This window comes from Alligator sinensis, unplaced genomic scaffold (genome assembly GCF_000455745.1).
Source record: "Alligator sinensis unplaced genomic scaffold, ASM45574v1 scaffold946_1, whole genome shotgun sequence".
NCBI lineage: Eukaryota > Metazoa > Chordata > Crocodylia > Alligatoridae > Alligator > Alligator sinensis.
The window spans coordinates 194,600-213,039 of record NW_005842751.1 but is presented as its reverse complement, the minus strand read 5'-3'; the positions used below and the strand labels follow the sequence as shown (position 1 = coordinate 213,039).

Genomic DNA, 18,440 nt, shown 5'->3' with positions numbered 1-18,440 from the left:
GCTAACACAATACAGCTTCCATCTTGTTTAGGGACAAACTGAAGCGGGCTAATGGCTGCTACTTTGACTTCCTCTCCGTAAGTTGATCAGCCTTGAGGCTTGTGACCTGAAAAGTGAGGCTTAATTGGATTGGAACATATTTGTACTTTATATACTCCATTTTGCAATGATTGTCTTCAAGGCCTTTGGCCATATCATGTCTAAGGCCTATTGTGGGGAGACACAGCGTGGGGCAATCAGGTTGGAATTATGTTACACTTAACTACTGACAATTTAGGTGGAAAATATTGTTTACATCAGCAAAGTATCCTGTGCTTTTTATACCACACAGACTGTAATACTGTGACACTTAGTTTTCAAAAATAAATACAACTGGATTCACAAAACCAATTGATAGGAAGCTAGTTTGGTCTTATTTGGGTAGAAAGTGAACTTCCTATGAATTGGTGATGTAGTATCAATAGTAAAAATTTTAAAAGGTGAAAAACCCTAGCAATAACCAGCCACTCAACATATGAAGCTCAAATATGTGATCTGTTTAAGCATTTGTAGCTCCTACTAACCTAATTATGTTATATGTCTGACTGATGTTTGGTGGGTTACTTGACCTAGTAGGGTAAAAAGAAGTGTGAGCTACAAAGGAGGTAAGGGAGTAAAGAACAGAGAAAAATAGAAGGGGATGAAATTGAAGGTAGAAGGTAGGGTAAACAGCCAGGCACAGTATGCATTTAGATTTTATTTTTCAATATGATACAAAAAATGGCATCTGTGTGCTGAACTCCTAGATCTTAAATTGATTTGGGTTCTTTAGTTTTCCGTGGTAAGTGCATTACTGGTATTTCACTGATTTACACCCTCAACTCCTGGCAAATTACTTATAATAGCTGCCTTTCACTTTCTGTAATTTTCTCTCATTATATAAAGGTTTCAGCTGCAGACTCGGCAGCTTGTAAGTGTTGTAAAGAGATCCAAGGGAGACATTTTAAAAATTAATAATTTAGGGGAAAAAACACATACAGTAAGCAAGTGTCAGCTCAGGTCAGCTCTCCTTGTGTGATGTGCGTACAGTGTAGAACATTGTGTTTTAATAGCCATCTCTGCAGCTCATTAAAACACAACCGTGCACAGAACATTCCACAATGCATCACTGAAGAAATGCATAGTGAAGACATGCTCTTATGCAAGCTCCATTTACTTCCATGAAAGTTTGCTGCCATGGAGCAGAAATGCTAATACATTAATTATCATCAAATGAAAGAGGATTGGACAACATGTCAGTTTGAGGGAGATAACAGGAAAGATTTAAGGGGAAGAAAATACCTGGCTAGGCAGCATGAATTTTGTGTGTCTATGTCTATGTATTTTATGTATCTGTAATGATCAGGCAGGCAGTTTAGTACTGAAATCCAAACACCTTCTGTAATCCCACAATGGAAAGAAACTAATTTTCTTGGCATTTGGTTGGGTAAACCATGAAGATGGAATCCTAAGCCTACCTCTAACACAGGGGTTTCAAACTCAGCTGGCCCCATGTGCCGGATGAGTATTGTTGCACTGGACTTGATCAGACCGAACCAAACCAAACCTCTGTGCAGCTTCCACAGTGCCGGGTCAAGCCTGTGCACTGCATGCAGCATGCACCAGCCTCGGGCTGGCGCAGGTCTAGACCCAGTGCTGCAGACAGCACTGGGGATGTGTCTGGGCACCTCATGCAGCCTGTACTGCATGCAGTGCCAGGTCCAGCTTGTGCCCTGCAGGCAGCATGCACCCCATGATGGCTTCCTGTGTTGTGTGTAGGGGACATAGACAGTCCAGCCCTGTGCACTATGTACAGCACATTGTGCCCAGAGCTTGCTGTGCATATGGCATGTAGGGCTGGCACAGAGCGCACACTGCCTACAGCATGTGGGCTGGACCAGGCACTGCACACAGTACAAGGAGTGTTATTATCAGGCATCTGGGTTTTCCATCTGCTGCAGAAAAATGTCACAGCCTGGCAATGGGTGGAGAGCAGCTCCCCGCAGCTAATTCCATGGGGGGAGCACCTAGGCAAGGTGGGGGAAGGCAGAGGGGGGCATAGGTGGTGCGTGAAGGGCAGGGGAGACATAGACAACATGTTGGATGGGCATGGGGGGGCACATGTCCCCCAGATTTCTGTGCCCATAGAGGACTCAAGGCTGCAGCCTAGCCAGATTGGCACGGCCAGGAGCTGCCTCCATGGCTTACTGGGCAGGACCCAGTGTGGAAGGGCAGAGCGGGGTGGTGAGACTCATTGCTGTTGCCGCTGGGACCCCCACGCCACCAGCAGTGCGAGGAGTAATGAACTGAGGAAGTGCCATGATGCCTTCACTTCCTCCCACCGCCGACTGCTCGTGCACCAGGCTGCATCTCTACTCCACTGTTATAGCCTGGCTGGTGCTGCCACCACTGCTTTCCTCGGATTGCAGCTCTGTCCCAGAAAAGAGGTTGGGTGGGAGGCAGTGAAAGCAGCCTGAGAGGAGTGGTGGTGGCAGCGATGACAGCAGCTGGCCCATGGTAGCAGAGTAGAGCCACAGCCTGGTGTGTGAGTGGTTGGTGGAGGGAGGAGGTGAGGGCAGTGCGTCCCTCCTTAATCCATTATTCCTCATGCTGCTGGCAGTACAGCTGCTGCAGGGGTCCTGGCAGTGGTGGTGGCAGCAACAAGTCTCACCGCTCTGCTTCCCCCTCCAACGCCAGATCCCACCCACTGGGCCACAGAGGCAGCTCTTGCTCCCACCAGTGCAATCAGGCTGCAACTGTATGCCCACTGTGCACAGACAAATCTGGGTGGGCACACATCCCACCCCCAACACATTGGTATGGTTGGGCACCCCGCCCTGCCCCACACACCCTGCCCTGTCTTGCACACTGGGGAGCTGGGGCCTGGGGGTGCACGCAGTGGGTTGAGAGTGAGGGGCACTTGTGGGTAGCGGGAACTACATGTCGGGAGTGAGGGGCATCAGCGGGGCTGGGGTGCTGTGGGTTGGGAGTGAGGGGCACTGGTAGGGATAGGAGGCTGTGGTTCAGGAGTGAGGGGCACTGACGGGGATGGAGGACTGCAGGTTGGAAGTCAGGGGCACCAACAAGGCTGGAGGGAGCTGTGGGTTGGGAGTGAGGGGCACTGGCATATCAGGGCTGCTCAGCACCACAAAGCAGCAGGGGGACAGCCATAGCTGGACTTGCATCGTGGTGAGTGAAGGGGGCAGGGGGAGCTCTGATTTTGTATGATAAAGAAACCAAAATCAAACGCCAAAATATATAGGCACAGAGAATTTATTTTATTATAATGACTGAAGCACTGGTAGGCTTCCAAATTACTTTAAATTTGTAAATATACCAATACAACTGTGTCCAACTGATACCTATATATATATTTATATATATATATCACTGTTTCATTTTAATCACAAAAACATGGGGGGGCTTTAATCAGAGATTTTTGGATTTTTAAACAGAGAAAACCAGGCTCCCTGGCTATCATGTAGTAGTGGTCCACAAAGGCCAAATCATGTAGTATCACGCAGTGCTCTGTGCTGTGTGCAGGTCATGGTGCTGGGTCCAGCCCACATGCTGCCTGTAGTATGCGGGGTGGGGACTGACACATGGGGGTGGTATAGCAACCTGTGGCCCAGATCATATGGCTCCACAGGTCAAATTATGGTCACCAGCTGTATGTTTGACATCTGTGCTCTAACAAGTGCTGGGTACATCTTGAAGACCTGAGCAGAAGTATGAAAAATTCCACTGGTCTCTAGTCAGGGGGTAACCTAAGAAAGAATGCCTCCTGCAATCCCTGTGACAATTTCTTCCTTGGACAAGAAGAGGGGATAGTGAAGGTTGGAATCAGGAGAGGCTGGGGTAGTCTGTAATGTGTATCAATCCCTCGGCACCACTCACCAGACCAGAATAGCTTTCTGTGCAAAAGTTCATGCTGACTGAATTCATGATTCCAAACTTCCCCTTCAAAGGGATGCTTTCCCAGGAGAAGTGGTAGGGAGGGATTGGATTGGTACTGTAGCCAGAGGTCAAAGCTGATGCCTGGGAACAGAGCTGTTAAAGCATCTTGGTAGCTACTTTTGCAAAGCAGAAATCCCCACTGTCTTGATGAACCGATACAAAGGCTGAACTTAATGACCCACTGTGGATTTTCCCATCTTAAAAACAAGGAAGTGTTGTCTCATGAACACAGTGGAAACTAGGACCTTAGGACTTCTATGTTTGATTGGTGACTCACTATGCAATAACCTTGGGTAAGTCACCTAACCCTATGTTCCTTAGTCTGAAAGTCTATTGAAGGGGCTTAATACCTACCTCACAAAAATAATGTGTGATTTATCTGTCTCTAGAGAACTTGCGAGCCTTGGATAAACTGCTGTCTCTAAGGCCCAAATGTCTTGGGAATCTTCACAGTATATTTTAGGTACTTAAAGTGCTATCCAGTTGTATATAGCTGCTTACTACAAGAAATAGGAACAAAACAATGGACATATTTGATCAGACCCATGACTCACCTAGTCCAGTATCCTATTTCCTTTGATGTTCAGAGGGGGCACGTCTACACATGCCCCTGACTGCACATTTAGTACTGCACAGTACTGGCAGCACACGGTTATTTTTAGATGCTACATCACCCTAACTCATAGCTTATGTGCGGTAGCATCAGTGTCCCAGTTTGTTCCCACCAATGTTACGTCGCCATAGCAATGAGCTATATCACTGTAGTTCATTGCTGCTGTGACATAGCGTCTCGTGTAGACACACCGAGGAACATGTAAGCCTGAAGAGCCCTGTAGGACAGGGCTTGGCAATCTACAGCTCATGGGCCAGGTTTGGCCCGCAGAGCCATTGGATCCAGCCTGTGGATGTGGGGCTTTGGCAGCGTTCAGTGGCATTCAGTGGTGCGGGACATCGGTTGCGGACACTTCCGCCATGATATTGAGGGGACAAGTGCCAGCTGTGGGTGCTCTCTCTGTCTGTGGTTGATGCCTGTATCCTGCACCTGCCCACCGGCCTCTGACCCAGGGTGGGCCACAACTGGAAAAAGTGGCCTAGGGGAAGAGACAAAGTCTCCTCCCCTGCTATAGGAGACAGATGTGGGATTACTTGACCCTCAGGAAGGTCTTCTCCCAGCCCCTAATAGTTAGATAAACCTCTGAAACATAAAGCCATTTTGGCATTCACTGTTATAACTGAATATTCTTGCTACCTATTAAAACATCCATTCTTTGACTCTTACTAAGTGCTTGCTCCATATTAATAGAACAAAACTACTAACACTCTGACTACAATGATAAACCAATTAAATTTCTATATTCTTATCTTTGCAGCAATCTCGACACGGAAGAACTATGTGGTAAGTTACCTTTCTGTAAAAGGTTCTTAATGCAAATTAATGTATCAAGTGACTAGAGCTGATTTTTCTCCTTGCTCACTGTGAGTATTTATAGACACTACAGTGTCTGAACTCCTGGGAAAAAAGTGCAGACAGATCAATAAATCGTTAAGTCTAAATTGTAATCTACTAGAGAATTTTGTAAAACATACATTGCTAGAGAACATGCCGAAATACTTTATGAATCTGTTTTTCAAGCATTTCTGTCATTGCTGTGTTGAAAATCTAGACACTTCTTTGGTTTGCTTATTGTAGAACAACTTTTTCCCAATTATTCCATTACTTTTACAAGTATAAATGTTCAGGCTATTTGAAAAAGGCTGTGTAATCAGTATTTCATGTGACTTACTTACCTCCAACTTAGCTAATTGAGAAAAAAAAACCAAATTTCACGAATTCTGACACAAATAAAGAACAGAACTCCCATTGGCTGCAGAATTTGGAACAACAACTTGTTTATGTATATCATCCTATGTGCTGTCAGTCATGGATGTGTTTCCTTGAAAGCCCGGTTTTTTATTGCTGTCTAGCTAGCTTAGAAGCATTTGAATTAGTAATGCTTCTTTCAGTGTAAAAAGTGCACAGGTAGAGAAGTTCTGCTAATACAGACAGAAGAGTAAACCATCAGTTATTCTTGTAAAAAACCTGCCTGTTTCTGGGGGAACAGAAAGATGTCAGAGAATAATAAGGAAAAATCTTATATTTTCCCAGGGCCAACAGTATAGGAAACTTTTCAGGTCGCAGTGAAATACCAGGGGCATTTGAACAGCACAATACATGAGTCCAATGCAACTCTAACTAAATATGAGAAGAATAAGATATCCCTTAAGTGGTGAATTGCAATGAATTGCTAATAGGGCCTGATCCTCCTCTGTTGTCAATGGGGGTCTGTTGGTTTACACTAGTTGAGGATCTGATCAAAATGATGAAAAAATGGAAGAAAATGGAAATTTGCCATTTATTTAAAACTTTGATTTATATAGTTTAGTGGTAATGATCTACTTTTTACATTTACTCAGGCACTTACTTAGACCCCAGTTCTGTAATCACAGTCATGGAAGCAGATTTCTGTATAGCCCAACTGATCACAGGTGTTAAATGTGGATAGAGTTTGACCTTTAAGATTTAAAGGCATCTTGTCTTTCTTGTCAGCTGTGATTAAATGCATCAATCAGCCACTTTTGTGACATCTGATCTTTCCAACATTCTTATACATTTTTATAAATTCCCAGCAGTGAGTTTCTTATCTTTTCTGTCTCAGTCTTCTGAATTCTGAAACGGAATTCTTTTGAGCCTACTGCACTGAAAAGCAGAAATAATAGCCATGTGTTTAAGCTAGCAATTAAGCAACCGTTCCATTATTTATTTTTCTGTTCCCATGAAAATGCATCTTTGTTTTCAGGGGCTAGGGAGAGAAGTTACACACGAGCCAGTTTAAGTGATCAGGAACTGGTTTAAACCTGTAATATTAGTTTAGTGCGCATAAATTGCTTTCAAAATGATCAAAGCTAGTTTAAGATAAACCTGGTTAGATGTAGTATCAGACTTAATTGATTTAAGTCAAACCAGTTTATAGAACTTATGACCCAGTTCCCTTCCTGGTTCAAATTAACTCAGACCCCCAGCATCCCAGGATGCTTTGCAGCCCTGGGATATACTGCCTGCTCCAGTGGAGCAGGGACTGCCTCACTGCTCAGCTCCTTAGCCTGCTTCCTGCCTGTGTCCATCAGCCCATAGGGGTGGGGGGCGGGGGAACAGACCCCCAGACCTCCTAGTCATGGTCTACACAGCATGTGGGGGGAGGGAAAGCCCCTGTGGTGGGGGCTTTTCAGGCACTGGGAGCCCTCCCCCTTCCCAGCTGCTGATTGCTTCAGTGGCTGCCACAGGAGGGATGAAGGAGTCCACCAGGCTGAGTGCCTCCCCATGCAGCCTCACATGGGGGCACTGTGGAGCTCCTGCCTTGAGGAGCAGAGGGAAATTCCTTTGCTCCCTTGTATTAGTTTTGCCTCAGACCCACAAAACTGGCTGGGGAGGAGCAGGAGAGTATCCCTCCACTCCCTGGGTTAGTCCTGAAACTCACAGCAGCTAGGGCAAGAGGCTGGGGAGGGGGAGAATTCCCCTCAGCTCCCTGGAGCTGCCCAGGGCTGGGGGACCCTGGGCTGGGGTGGAGAGAAGCCCCCAAAGGCAGGGGCTCCAGTGCCCCCAAAGGCAAGGGCTGCATGGGTAGGCACAAGGCCACAGGACTCCTCTCTCCCTCCTGGGACAGGGCTGAATGCCCCTCAGTTCCCAAGGGCTGCCTGGGTCGGGGAACCCAGGCAGGGGGAGGCTCCTCCATATGAGCCAGCACCAAACAAGGGGCTTCTTAACCTCCGGTGTGGGGACAGCAGGGGTTTGGGGACACTGGGCTGGGCTGGCAATGGCCAGGAGGCTGGGAGATGTGCTGTAGCACCCCCAACCTACTGACCTAGGTCAGTGCAGGCCTTCCCCTGCCTTTCCCAATTGAAAACTGAATGTCAGTTTAGTTGACTATTGGTTTAACCTACACAGGTTAGAGGAAGCTGCCTAGATTAAATTGATTCAGCCTCAGGCTTTTTGACTGCCTGTAGTTAACCAGGATGTTAACTCACAGTATATTCCACTTATTTTTATGAAGAATAATTCAAATAATCTAATTCTAAGGAAAATTGCATTCAGTCACCAGCTTCACCCAGACCTTATGCTTCAGTGACTGTGATGATTCTTTGCTAAGCTATTCCTCCCCATGAAGAAAAATCTGTGTGGTGGTTCACTAGTTTTTATAATTCATGTGGCTCTTTTCTCATCCTGCTTCGGAATTTCTCACGGTCTCTTTCATCACTCTTCTTCTGATCAGCCAAGATGGCAAATATCTGCTTTTTCCTTTTATTTCATATTTAATGCATTCTGAATTCAGACATAATCTCAAAACGTGAAATATGTGCTAGTTCATAATCTATTTCTACTCTGCCTCACTCTCGTATTTTGCTTCATGTACTTCATGCTCTGTCACAGCTGGTCATTTCTCACTTCACCTGATTTAAGTTTACATTCACACCATGTGATTTTTTTTTTCTAAACTCAAACTTCATGAAGGCAAAATTACTGCTTTTCTGTATCCTTCTCTCACTTATATTAGATCTAGGACAGCATAACTGGGTGCATCTACACGAGACGCTTACTGCACATTAACCTAATAACACCATGGAGTAGCATGGCAGTTAAAACCCAGGCTAATAGCCTACTGCACAGCGTTATTAGGCTGATGTGCAGTAAGCATCATAAAATAACCATGCACTGGCGCTACTGTGCAGTAACCGTAGTTACTGCGCATTTAGTTAGTACTTTATTAAGCAAGTACTAAACCAAATGTGCAATATCTAAGGTGCATTAATGAATGTGTAGACGCACCCACTGACCTCAGTGGAATTACTCTCAAGTTGCACTAGTGTGAGCAGGATCAGAATTGAGCCAGTCGTTACTAAGCTTTATAATTACACTACTCTCTTCTTATGATGGGAATCTCCAGAGCAAAGAACTCTGAAATACAGAGATCTTGTTATAAAGTGGATAGTTATAAGGGGATGTCATGAAACAGAGTATCATTTCAGAAAGTTGTAAAAGAAACCCTTGTGAACAGGGGCTGAATAATCTTAATACCACTGTCAATTAGGGCATATATACACATACTTTTCTGTCCCACAATGCACTGGAGATCCACTGCTTAGATCCATACACAAGCTGAAGCGAACTGTGCCTCACCGTGTGCAGTTGTATAAGCAGCAAAATGGGCGTCAGCGGACAGAAAATGGTAGTGGTGCGCTTTTTAACGAAAGCACCTCTGATGTGTTTTAGTTCAAAAGCACACTGCTGCTATTTTCTCAGTGCTGACGTGCATTTTTACACTTATACAACTTCAAGCATCACAGTGCCAGGCGCTTTTCAAAGCACCCGGCACTGCGGCACTGACGTATAAAAACGCCCTCTAGGTCTGCTGTATATTTTAGGATTTAGAAATAGACCTTTGTGGGCATGTCTAAATGTTCATTAATTTGCTTTTCCTAATGTGCATTAAATTTGATACCTGCAATGTGAGGCTGCCCTACTGCGCCTTTTTGGTGAGCATTCAAGTGTACATGTAGATATGCCCTGTGTTTAACAACATTAGCAGTATGCAATCTACACAGTCTCTGAATCCTTTTTCCAACTCAGATTCTTGTTGACCAATTACCATTCTTTTTTCTCCTCCTAGAGCTTTGTATATACTATGTAGTGAGCACTGTATCTTTGTTGACAAGTATTATGTCTCTTCCTTTATCTGTCTCATAGAGTCTCTATATTAATTTAAATCTTCAAGCATTATATCATCCTGTTGCTGGTTCCAGCTACATTATATTTTCCCTAAGCACTTACCTTCGTATTCTCTATTTATTTTCTGTTTTTTTAAGTTTTTTGTGTTTATATATAAGCAGCACTAAAAATCTGTTGATACTATGGTAACTGTATTTTCTTTCATGACAGGTCCAATAAGCGCCAATATAAATCAGATCCAAATAAACAGGATTTCTATCACAAGTGCATATTTCCCTTTTATGCTGCAGTAGTCCAGTTGCTTTCATATTTGTCCTTTCTGCTAAGTTTCCCTGTTAAACAGAATCTGACAAATATGGGTACTTCATATTATTTCTTTATCCACAGTCTTTTCCATAAAGGTCAGAGTTACCTAAAAATAATAACAGTGCCCAAAAGTGATAGCTTAACTGAGAACTCATTAAAAAAAAAATCTCTCAACTCAAAAGACAGGAATCTATGAATCTATGAATGAATCTATGAAATCTGGTTAATCTGCAGATGTGGGTGTCCTCATTTAATCCAGTGCTGTTGTCACTTGGTGACTTGAGTGAAATTACTTCTAATTTATAACAGCATAAATAATATCAGATTCAGGACTAATATGTAAGGTGACCATAGTTCCCTAATTTCACATTAGAATGCCTCACTCTGGTGTACACAGCTGTCTCTGAGCTCCAGTCTCAGCCATATGTTATATAAAGTATGTTAATAATAATTGCTCTAGAATTCAGAAAACTCAATACATGTATCTCACAATTTTCTTGATAATTTTTTATAACTTTAGAGATTAGTTTTGCAGTAGCAACGAACGTCAGCTTAAAAAGAATAATAAACATTATATAGGTAAATCCGGTATCTTTTATTAGACCAACTCAGATAGTTGGAAAAATTCTTCTTAGGAAGCTTGCAGGCACAAATGCCCTTTGTTAGGCTGAGGAAGCATCTGCAGATGATCTGTGCTCTTCATGAACCATCTGCAGATGCTTCCTCAGCCTAACAAAGGGCATTTGTGCCTGCAAGCTTCCTAAGAAGAATTTTTCCAACTATCTGAGTTGGTCTAATAAAAGATATCAGATTTACACAAAGAACCTTCTCTGCCTATGTCCTTAGACCAACACGGCTACAACCTACACCCCTAAAACATTATATAGAGCACTTTTCATCCATAGATCTCAAAGCACTTTTAAAAGGCACATACATAAAAATTCAAACTAAAAATCGAAGATAAGTATATAAAGATACTATGTGAGCTGTAAAGCGCACACTGAGTATGAACAAAAATGTCAGTACATACTGTATCTCTAGATCGGGGTGGGCAATTATTTCAGGCGGAGGGCCACTTACTGAGTTTCAGCAAGCCATCAAGGGCTGCATGACAGGCAGTCAGGGGCAGATATATATTAATTTTCTAAATCTTTTACGGGCCCTGTGGGCCGGATAAAATGGCCTGGTGGGCCGCATTTGGCCCACCCCTGCTAGATTTACAATCTCTGCCGTATCCACTTCATTTTGCCAGCTACCTCCACTGACCACACAGTGCTGCTAAAAACAATTTCATAAGTTTATTTCCTTAATAAAATGGAACTTCATGGAAAAGTTCAGTAATTTCTTTCCATTCTGAAAGGGAGTCTTTCAGAAGAATTTATTTTCTCATTATACTCAGAACAAGGACAGGTATTTGCTTCATATATTTTGCTAGATGGGTCTAAACTAAAATCTTACATGAAAGGTCATTTGAGTCATGTTTTCTTCTTCTTTCAGAATATTTTTCTCAGCACTTAGGAGAGTATGAAAATGTGCTCTCTGCCTTAGAAGACCTTAATGTTTCCATACTGAAAGCGATGGACAAAACAAAGAAAGTAGGCAGAACTTATATTTTCTATACAATATTTTGCTTGAGTCTCTACTGTGTTTGTGTTGCACTAGATATTTGATTATTCTGGTATAATTATTTATACATTTTTATTGTTTTATTACTAAACTATATGAGGAACAGGCTTGCCAAAATCAAAGCATTAAAGTCATGGGTGCAGAGATTTTAAAGTTTCAATATATACCAAATTACATTTGTGAATGAACCAATATTATAGCCTTCCACTCCTAGTAGTGTTAGTTTATAAGATGTGCTGAAGACCACCATTTACATTATATGTTCATAGATGGACAGTAAGAACTGCTATGATCAAGTCTGGCCTCTTAGAATTTTACCCAATAATCTCTCCATCCCATCTATGGCAGCATTACATAGAAAAGAGAACTGCGAGACTTCTCATCACATGCATAATTACAGAATGTTGTTTCCACTTTTAGGGTTGTACAAATAATTGATTTTTTTCTCCATTTGCACCTCAAACCAAATGAATTTTAAAAAATCAGTTTGGACAGAATTAAAACTTTTTTTTTTGCTTTTGTTTTTCTCAGTGAAATGGAAAACCCAAAAGTTTCATTTTGGGTTGTGTGAAACATTTTGTTTGACCCATACTAAAGAGTTTAATTTTCATTTGAGGCATTTTTAACAATGAAATGACAGTGCTAATGGGTATTCCAGTATTGGCTTGTCTCAGTCTCTTCCGTTTACACAGGAACAAGTAATTATTCAATGGATGGGAACCCACATATGCACTTCCCAGATGAGTGCATTAACCACTGGAGTGCAGAGTCACTCTCACTTTCTGTCTGGCCAGAAGTATACCCTAAAGCATGAAGTATACCCTGCAAAATGGAACACTTTTCAGCAAAAGTAATTGAGAGCAACTCAAGCAGAAAAGGAAACTGAACCTGGGTCTCCCAAATCCTGACCCTGGTCCCTGGGCTTTTGGGAAAGGGTCATTACCAGCAGTATAATTTTGTGAATCTAGCCCTGAAAACAAAATTCAGCCAGTACTCTGAGGACAATCAAAGTAACCTTTTTAAATTCATAAGATATTTGTTGAAAAAAACAACTCATCCAGTCCTAGTCAAGATGTCATCTTTTGCATCAAGGCTTCTATAGGATTACATTATGTGTATATATAGATATATATTTAAATGAACTATGAAACAAAAATACCCTGGAAAGCTTTTATATATTTAGAGCTTGATCCAGTGGGGTGCTGACCATCTTGTGGTTGCTTTTTATCTCACAATGAAATCAATATGAGTTATGGACACTTACCCTCACAGATTGAGCCATTAATAAGGAATAACTGAATTTAGTCTTGCTATCAATACACCTAAAATAAACTAGTAATTAGCCACATACAGAACAGTGCTAAAAGGAAGAATATCTCATTTGATAATTATGGACATAGGAAGAATGTTGTATTTAAGAATTGCATTGAAAGTTAACTACATAGAAGGAGTCTCAATAGAGTAGTACAGCAGTTGTAAAGCCAGCATTGCATTTACTTAAAACAAACAGGAATATTTGGTTTACTAATAAATGTTATGTTTGGCTTCCTAGGCAATCCAATTAGAAACACTACTGCACTTGTCTAGAACATTATCTTGCTGACTTCAGAGTCATGGTTGGTGCTTTATCCTTTCTGTGGGGATATAAAGATTGACAGCCCTCTTAAAAGTTGAAAATACAAGAGCCTAGAAATGCTGCAAAAATGGTTTAAAAGATTAACTCCAATTTGTAGGTGGTGGATCTGAACATAGTCAAACAAACGTCATGCTCACTACTCACAGAGATTTTAAAGGAGTGCCTGCTAGCAAGAATTCATCACACACTGGCAACTTTGACACTAATTTTAGAAGAATGCAAATTCTGAATTCACACTTACTGGTATTTACATCAGAAATACAGTTCTGCAAGCTATACTCATCCAGGTCAGGAAGCACAGGCATATTGTGTGACCTGTCTACACAACCAAAGCACTCAATTCCAAATTTTAAACTTTTCAAGTATCACTACCTACGAACGGTTTGGGAAGAAGCCAAAGCCTGGGATACATTCCACCTCTAATACTCAAATAATTTGAGCATTATTAAAATCATAGTAAACCATGATTTCAGAAAAAGAGTTTAGAAAGAAAGAAAGAAAGCTAAATCTGAGGAGACTTTCAAAGGCATGAATGGCATGTAGGTCCTTTCCTGCTAATCTGGTTCTAATTTCTCTATAAAGAAAACAAATAGGAATGAACCTGTTTTTAATACAAACCTCTTCCTCCCCCAAACGCAGTGAGGGGGTATACACATTTTTAACCGGTCATTGTATTATCAATGAAGGTAAAAACATAATAAGTGTCTTCATGCTTTCACACACAATAAAAGTTGAGGAGCAATGGGAACAGAGAGCTCTGTAGTGTGTTCTTTGGGGTTTCTATATATTATATGGTATCAAACTCTTTTCAGACTGCTCTACTTGGGCAGGATGGGAGATGAAGGGTCCATTCCTAAGAGGTGCCAAGAGCCTTCAACTCCTCCAAACATTGTGGAGACTTAAAGAACCTCAGCAGTTCAGAGTCAGGCCCTAAAACAGCTTCCCATTTTCTAGGATGGCAGGCATCCTTTCCAACTGGAAACTCATTCAGTTATAACTTCAGCTATTTATTTCAAGCAATAAGCAATTTGTTGTATCATGCACTCAATCCACAGAATTTAACGCCAGATAAACAGTTACAGACAACCCCCCATGACCTCCCCAAAATTGAAGGGTCTTTACTTGATGGGTGTTTTACATGACAGACTACAGGATCAGGCCACTAGAAGAACTGTTCAACCTCAGTTGTCAAGGTAACCAAGTAGAGGGATAAAAATGTCAGTTTTCAATGGGAAAGTAACACTAGATCAGCATATCAGAAATTCTAAAATCCTAACTGGTGAATAAGTTTTTCATTTCTTCCTTATTCAGAATGTCAGCTAACTGAAGTGAGTTTGAATGAGTCCAAATATCTGGATTTCCCATATAATTCCTTGTTTAGTTTTCCTGCACATTTTAAAGCTTAATTTGACAACACCAGAATGAGTGAAAATTATTCATATGCATAAATATAAATATTTATTACTTTGACATGCCTCAAAGAATCACAGTGAAAGTGTTTTGACTGTATATTTTGCCTTGTTTCCTGAACTTCATCATCAGTGGGTACATCTACATGTGTGCATTTACTGCACAGTAACTGAAATTTCTGTGCAGCATGGGTGTGCATCTACATGTGCATGCCCATACTGCACAGGAAATGTGGTGATGTATGCTGACTTGAGAGTAAATTTAATACCTGAATCATGCAAGTATCAAATTTATGTCCAAATACCTACTGCGCAGTAACGCATATGTAGATACCTTACTGCGCAGTAACACTGTGTGCGTGGACTGACTTGGAACTAACTTTAGTCCCAAGTCAGTCCGCACACAACATTAATGCACTTTAACTCCTGCACGTGTAGATGCTGGCCTATTCCCACTTACTGTTCAGTAACTTACTGCACAGTAAATTTAAGCCAGCATAAATGCACGTGTAGACATGCCCACTTTCACTTCTGTGAACAGATGCCTGGTTTAAGTTTGCAAATATTCTCTGCCTGTAGAATTCTGCCACCTTTAGTCAGGCAGGACTCCAAATGAGGTTGATGTGAAATTTGCTTGACTAAAGACTGCAGGAGTTGAGCCAAAATTAAAAAGCTGTGTGCATCAACCAAGCATATTTCCAATTATACATATTTTTCTTGTGGTGGTAGACACCAAAGGGGTAAAGGGTGGGGTCAGGATCAGACTCCTACCATGTAATTTCTGTATAATTTCAGTGCAGTAATGGAGCTATACAATGTTTACGTATTAACTTTTTTTATTCAAATATAGTTTGAGTGTTTCACAGAACATGGCCCACTCTGAAGAGAGAGAAATCAGATAAGAAAAATGTATAAATCATAAAGGACAACGTAGTAGTCAAGTATGACAAAAAAGGCATAAGAGATTATCAGTAAAAATGCAGAATGATCAAGAAGTCAATACAGGACAGAAAAAGTCTTAAGAGAAATGGTGTCACATTTACATATGGGGTACTGCTAAACAATTTTGATACCTTTGAGCTGAGAAAGGAGTGAGATGGTAAAAAAGAGTATGATACTGATGCAGAATGCAGAAATATCAAAAGACAGATCAAAGAGCTAAAGTAATTCTACTAGCTAAAGATGAATGAAGGAATAGAACTAGATAGTGTCTGTCCAATAATATTAGAGAGAATGACAAGGGGGAATTTTGAATGCAATTACGTTAAAATGTTTACAGAAGCAGGCGAGTTAGCAGTGGGCTAGGGAATGAGAGTATTCCTCCAAGGTTTTAGGTTTGTTTTGCTTGCTTATTTGCTTCAATTTATTAAGATATGCAAGCTTCTTAATACACATGGGTGCAGAAACCCTTGCCCACAAGGTACTATTTGAATGAAGAAAATCCAAGGTAGGAAAAGCCTTCATTTTGTATTAGACAGATTGAGAGTCATAACCATCATCGTGAACACAGTTTTTACCTATTCTATCAACCTCACATTTTTTTAAACAAAAATGCTCAGCCATTTAGAAGAGATACCGCTCTATTTTTCTATATTCCAAATGACTCGTCTGATTCTAGAATGAATCTTAATAAATATCAGTAGACTTGTAGCACTGCCATCATGAGCAATATATCAAAGGCAAGTAGACAAGTGCATCACATACACTTCCAGCAGAAAGGGTATGTCTGTATCATGTTGGTCTGTTCTAGGGACCAGAAAACACATCCTATGCACTCACTCCCAAATCAGCTTTCACTGAAAAAGTGTCACATAGCTGTTTTGTGGTGTGCCTTTAGAGCAAGTCCACCATCTCTGTCAAGCTCTCAGTACTGACTACTTCTTAGAGCAGCACTGGGCACACATAGTGCCACTCACGGAGCCACCATGGTTGCATAAAATTTTTCAGCATCTGGGCTAGGGACAGACATTCAAAAAGTCTGTGCCTGTATTGATTCAATCTTTGCAGGTTAGTTTAACCAGCCTAGATTGAATCAGTTTGCAACTGCAGAGACATACTCTCTGGACTGAAGAAATGCAGGTACATGCCTGCAGTGACTCAGGCTAGAAGATGGGGGCCTCTAGAACAGCCCTCCCTTCCCTTTTACAGTGCTGACCTGGGGAGGGGGGGAGGGGGCGTGGCCAGGCCTGATGGGATGTTCTGATTAGGGAGGGGTGTAAGCCCCCACCCTGCCTGCACTGTCTCAGGGGTTTCCCTGCTCGCTGCTGAAGGGGCAGGAGTCTTGCCAGCCCCCAGCCCCAAGCTAGCACTCTGAGGACAAAGGGGAGTATGCAGTACATGCATCTGTTGATGATACTGAGCTTTTGAATCTCTCTCTCCCTGCTTCTTCATACTGTCTGCAAACCTAACAGGCAAGGGGGCCAGCAGGGAGCTGATAATACAGCATTTATCAGCCCATCAGCAAAACAAAAGCCTCTCTCATTAGTTCAAGCTCTTCTTAAACAACTTTTTTCCAAGGAAGGAACAGAGGGACATTACCAGCTGACCTGTTGATTAGCTCCAAAAAGCCCTAAGCGGGCAGTGTTCTGTCTGCCTATCCCAGTGAAACTGAAGATACACACACCTCTAAGTATTAGTTAGCATACCACATGCCTAGGGTTTGTGGGGCTGGGGTCTGTGCTGTGGGAGATGGAAGGGGCAGAACGGATCTCTGCTTGAGCAGTGGGGAGGGGAGGCGGGGGAAGCCAGGCAGACGCTGCTGTGCCTGCAGTCTCGACTGGAGCTCCAGTTATGGACCAGAGGGGCGTGACCAGCTCTGTTCTTTGGAGCAGACAGAACATCCCAGTCCAGGGTTGCAAAGCATCTGGGATGCTGGGGGACTCTGGTTTAATTTAAACCAAGAAGGCATCTGGGACAGACATTGCCTAAACCAGTTTGACTCAAATCAGTTACGTCTGATACAGGCATTCCTTGATTTATGTGGTACATGCATTCCCAGAGAATGGTGCATAAATCAAATTCGCATAAAGCAAACCCGTTTAACAATGTAACAAATAAGGATAGGTTCCCACGGTGGTGAGGGAGGGAAGGAGGGAGTGAGGCTGGGGCTAGGGCAGGGGTAGGGGAGGGATGCCGCTTCTGGGGCTGCATGAGGGAGCAAAGCAGAGGGAACAGAGTGGCACTCACACCAACCCTGGCTGCAGCGGCCCCAGGAGTAGCTGGAGCTAGCTGCCTGCAGCCTCTGGGCTGCACTGTGCTCCGCCTGTCCCCCTGCGCCTGGGCTCCGTCTGTCCCCACTCACCTCAGATCCTGGGCTGCGCCATACCCTGGTGCAGGCAGCTGGTATTGGCTGCTCCCTGGGCCGCTCCAGCATGAGCTGGGGTGAGTGCAGACAAGTGGAGCCCCAAGTGGCATGGGGCACGGCACTCACTCCAGCCCCGGCTGCAGCGGCCACGGGAATTGCCCACGCCGGCTGTGGAAAGAACTGTCAGTGGGTGTGGGGGTTGTCTCTTGCTGCTCTGCACCCCCCGGGAGGTCTGCAGGCTGGGGGGCTCTGCCAGGCTCTTCCCAAGGGGCACGTGCCCCCAGATCTACGTGTGGGATGACAGCAGGCTGCTGCTGCAGGCTGAGGCTGGTGGCAGCACCAGGCTGTTACTGGTGCTTGGTGTGGCCTGCCCCAAGTGCCGGAAAGAGCCTGGTGCCACCACTGGCCCCAGCCTGCAGCAGG

The 18,440-nt window shown here is 43.0% G+C and overlaps 1 protein-coding gene across 1 annotated transcript in view; it reads left to right on the top strand.

The window, feature by feature from the left end:
* NECAB1 (N-terminal EF-hand calcium binding protein 1) overlaps window positions 1-18,440 on the top strand; it is a 145,917-nt gene that overhangs the window by 75,267 nt on the left and 52,210 nt on the right. Inside the window, exons 4-5 of the mRNA XM_006034581.3 lie at window positions 5,346-5,371; window positions 11,540-11,637. Coding sequence (XP_006034643.1) covers window positions 5,346-5,371; window positions 11,540-11,637 — 124 coding nt within the window. The remainder of the gene's footprint in view (window positions 1-5,345; window positions 5,372-11,539; window positions 11,638-18,440) is intronic.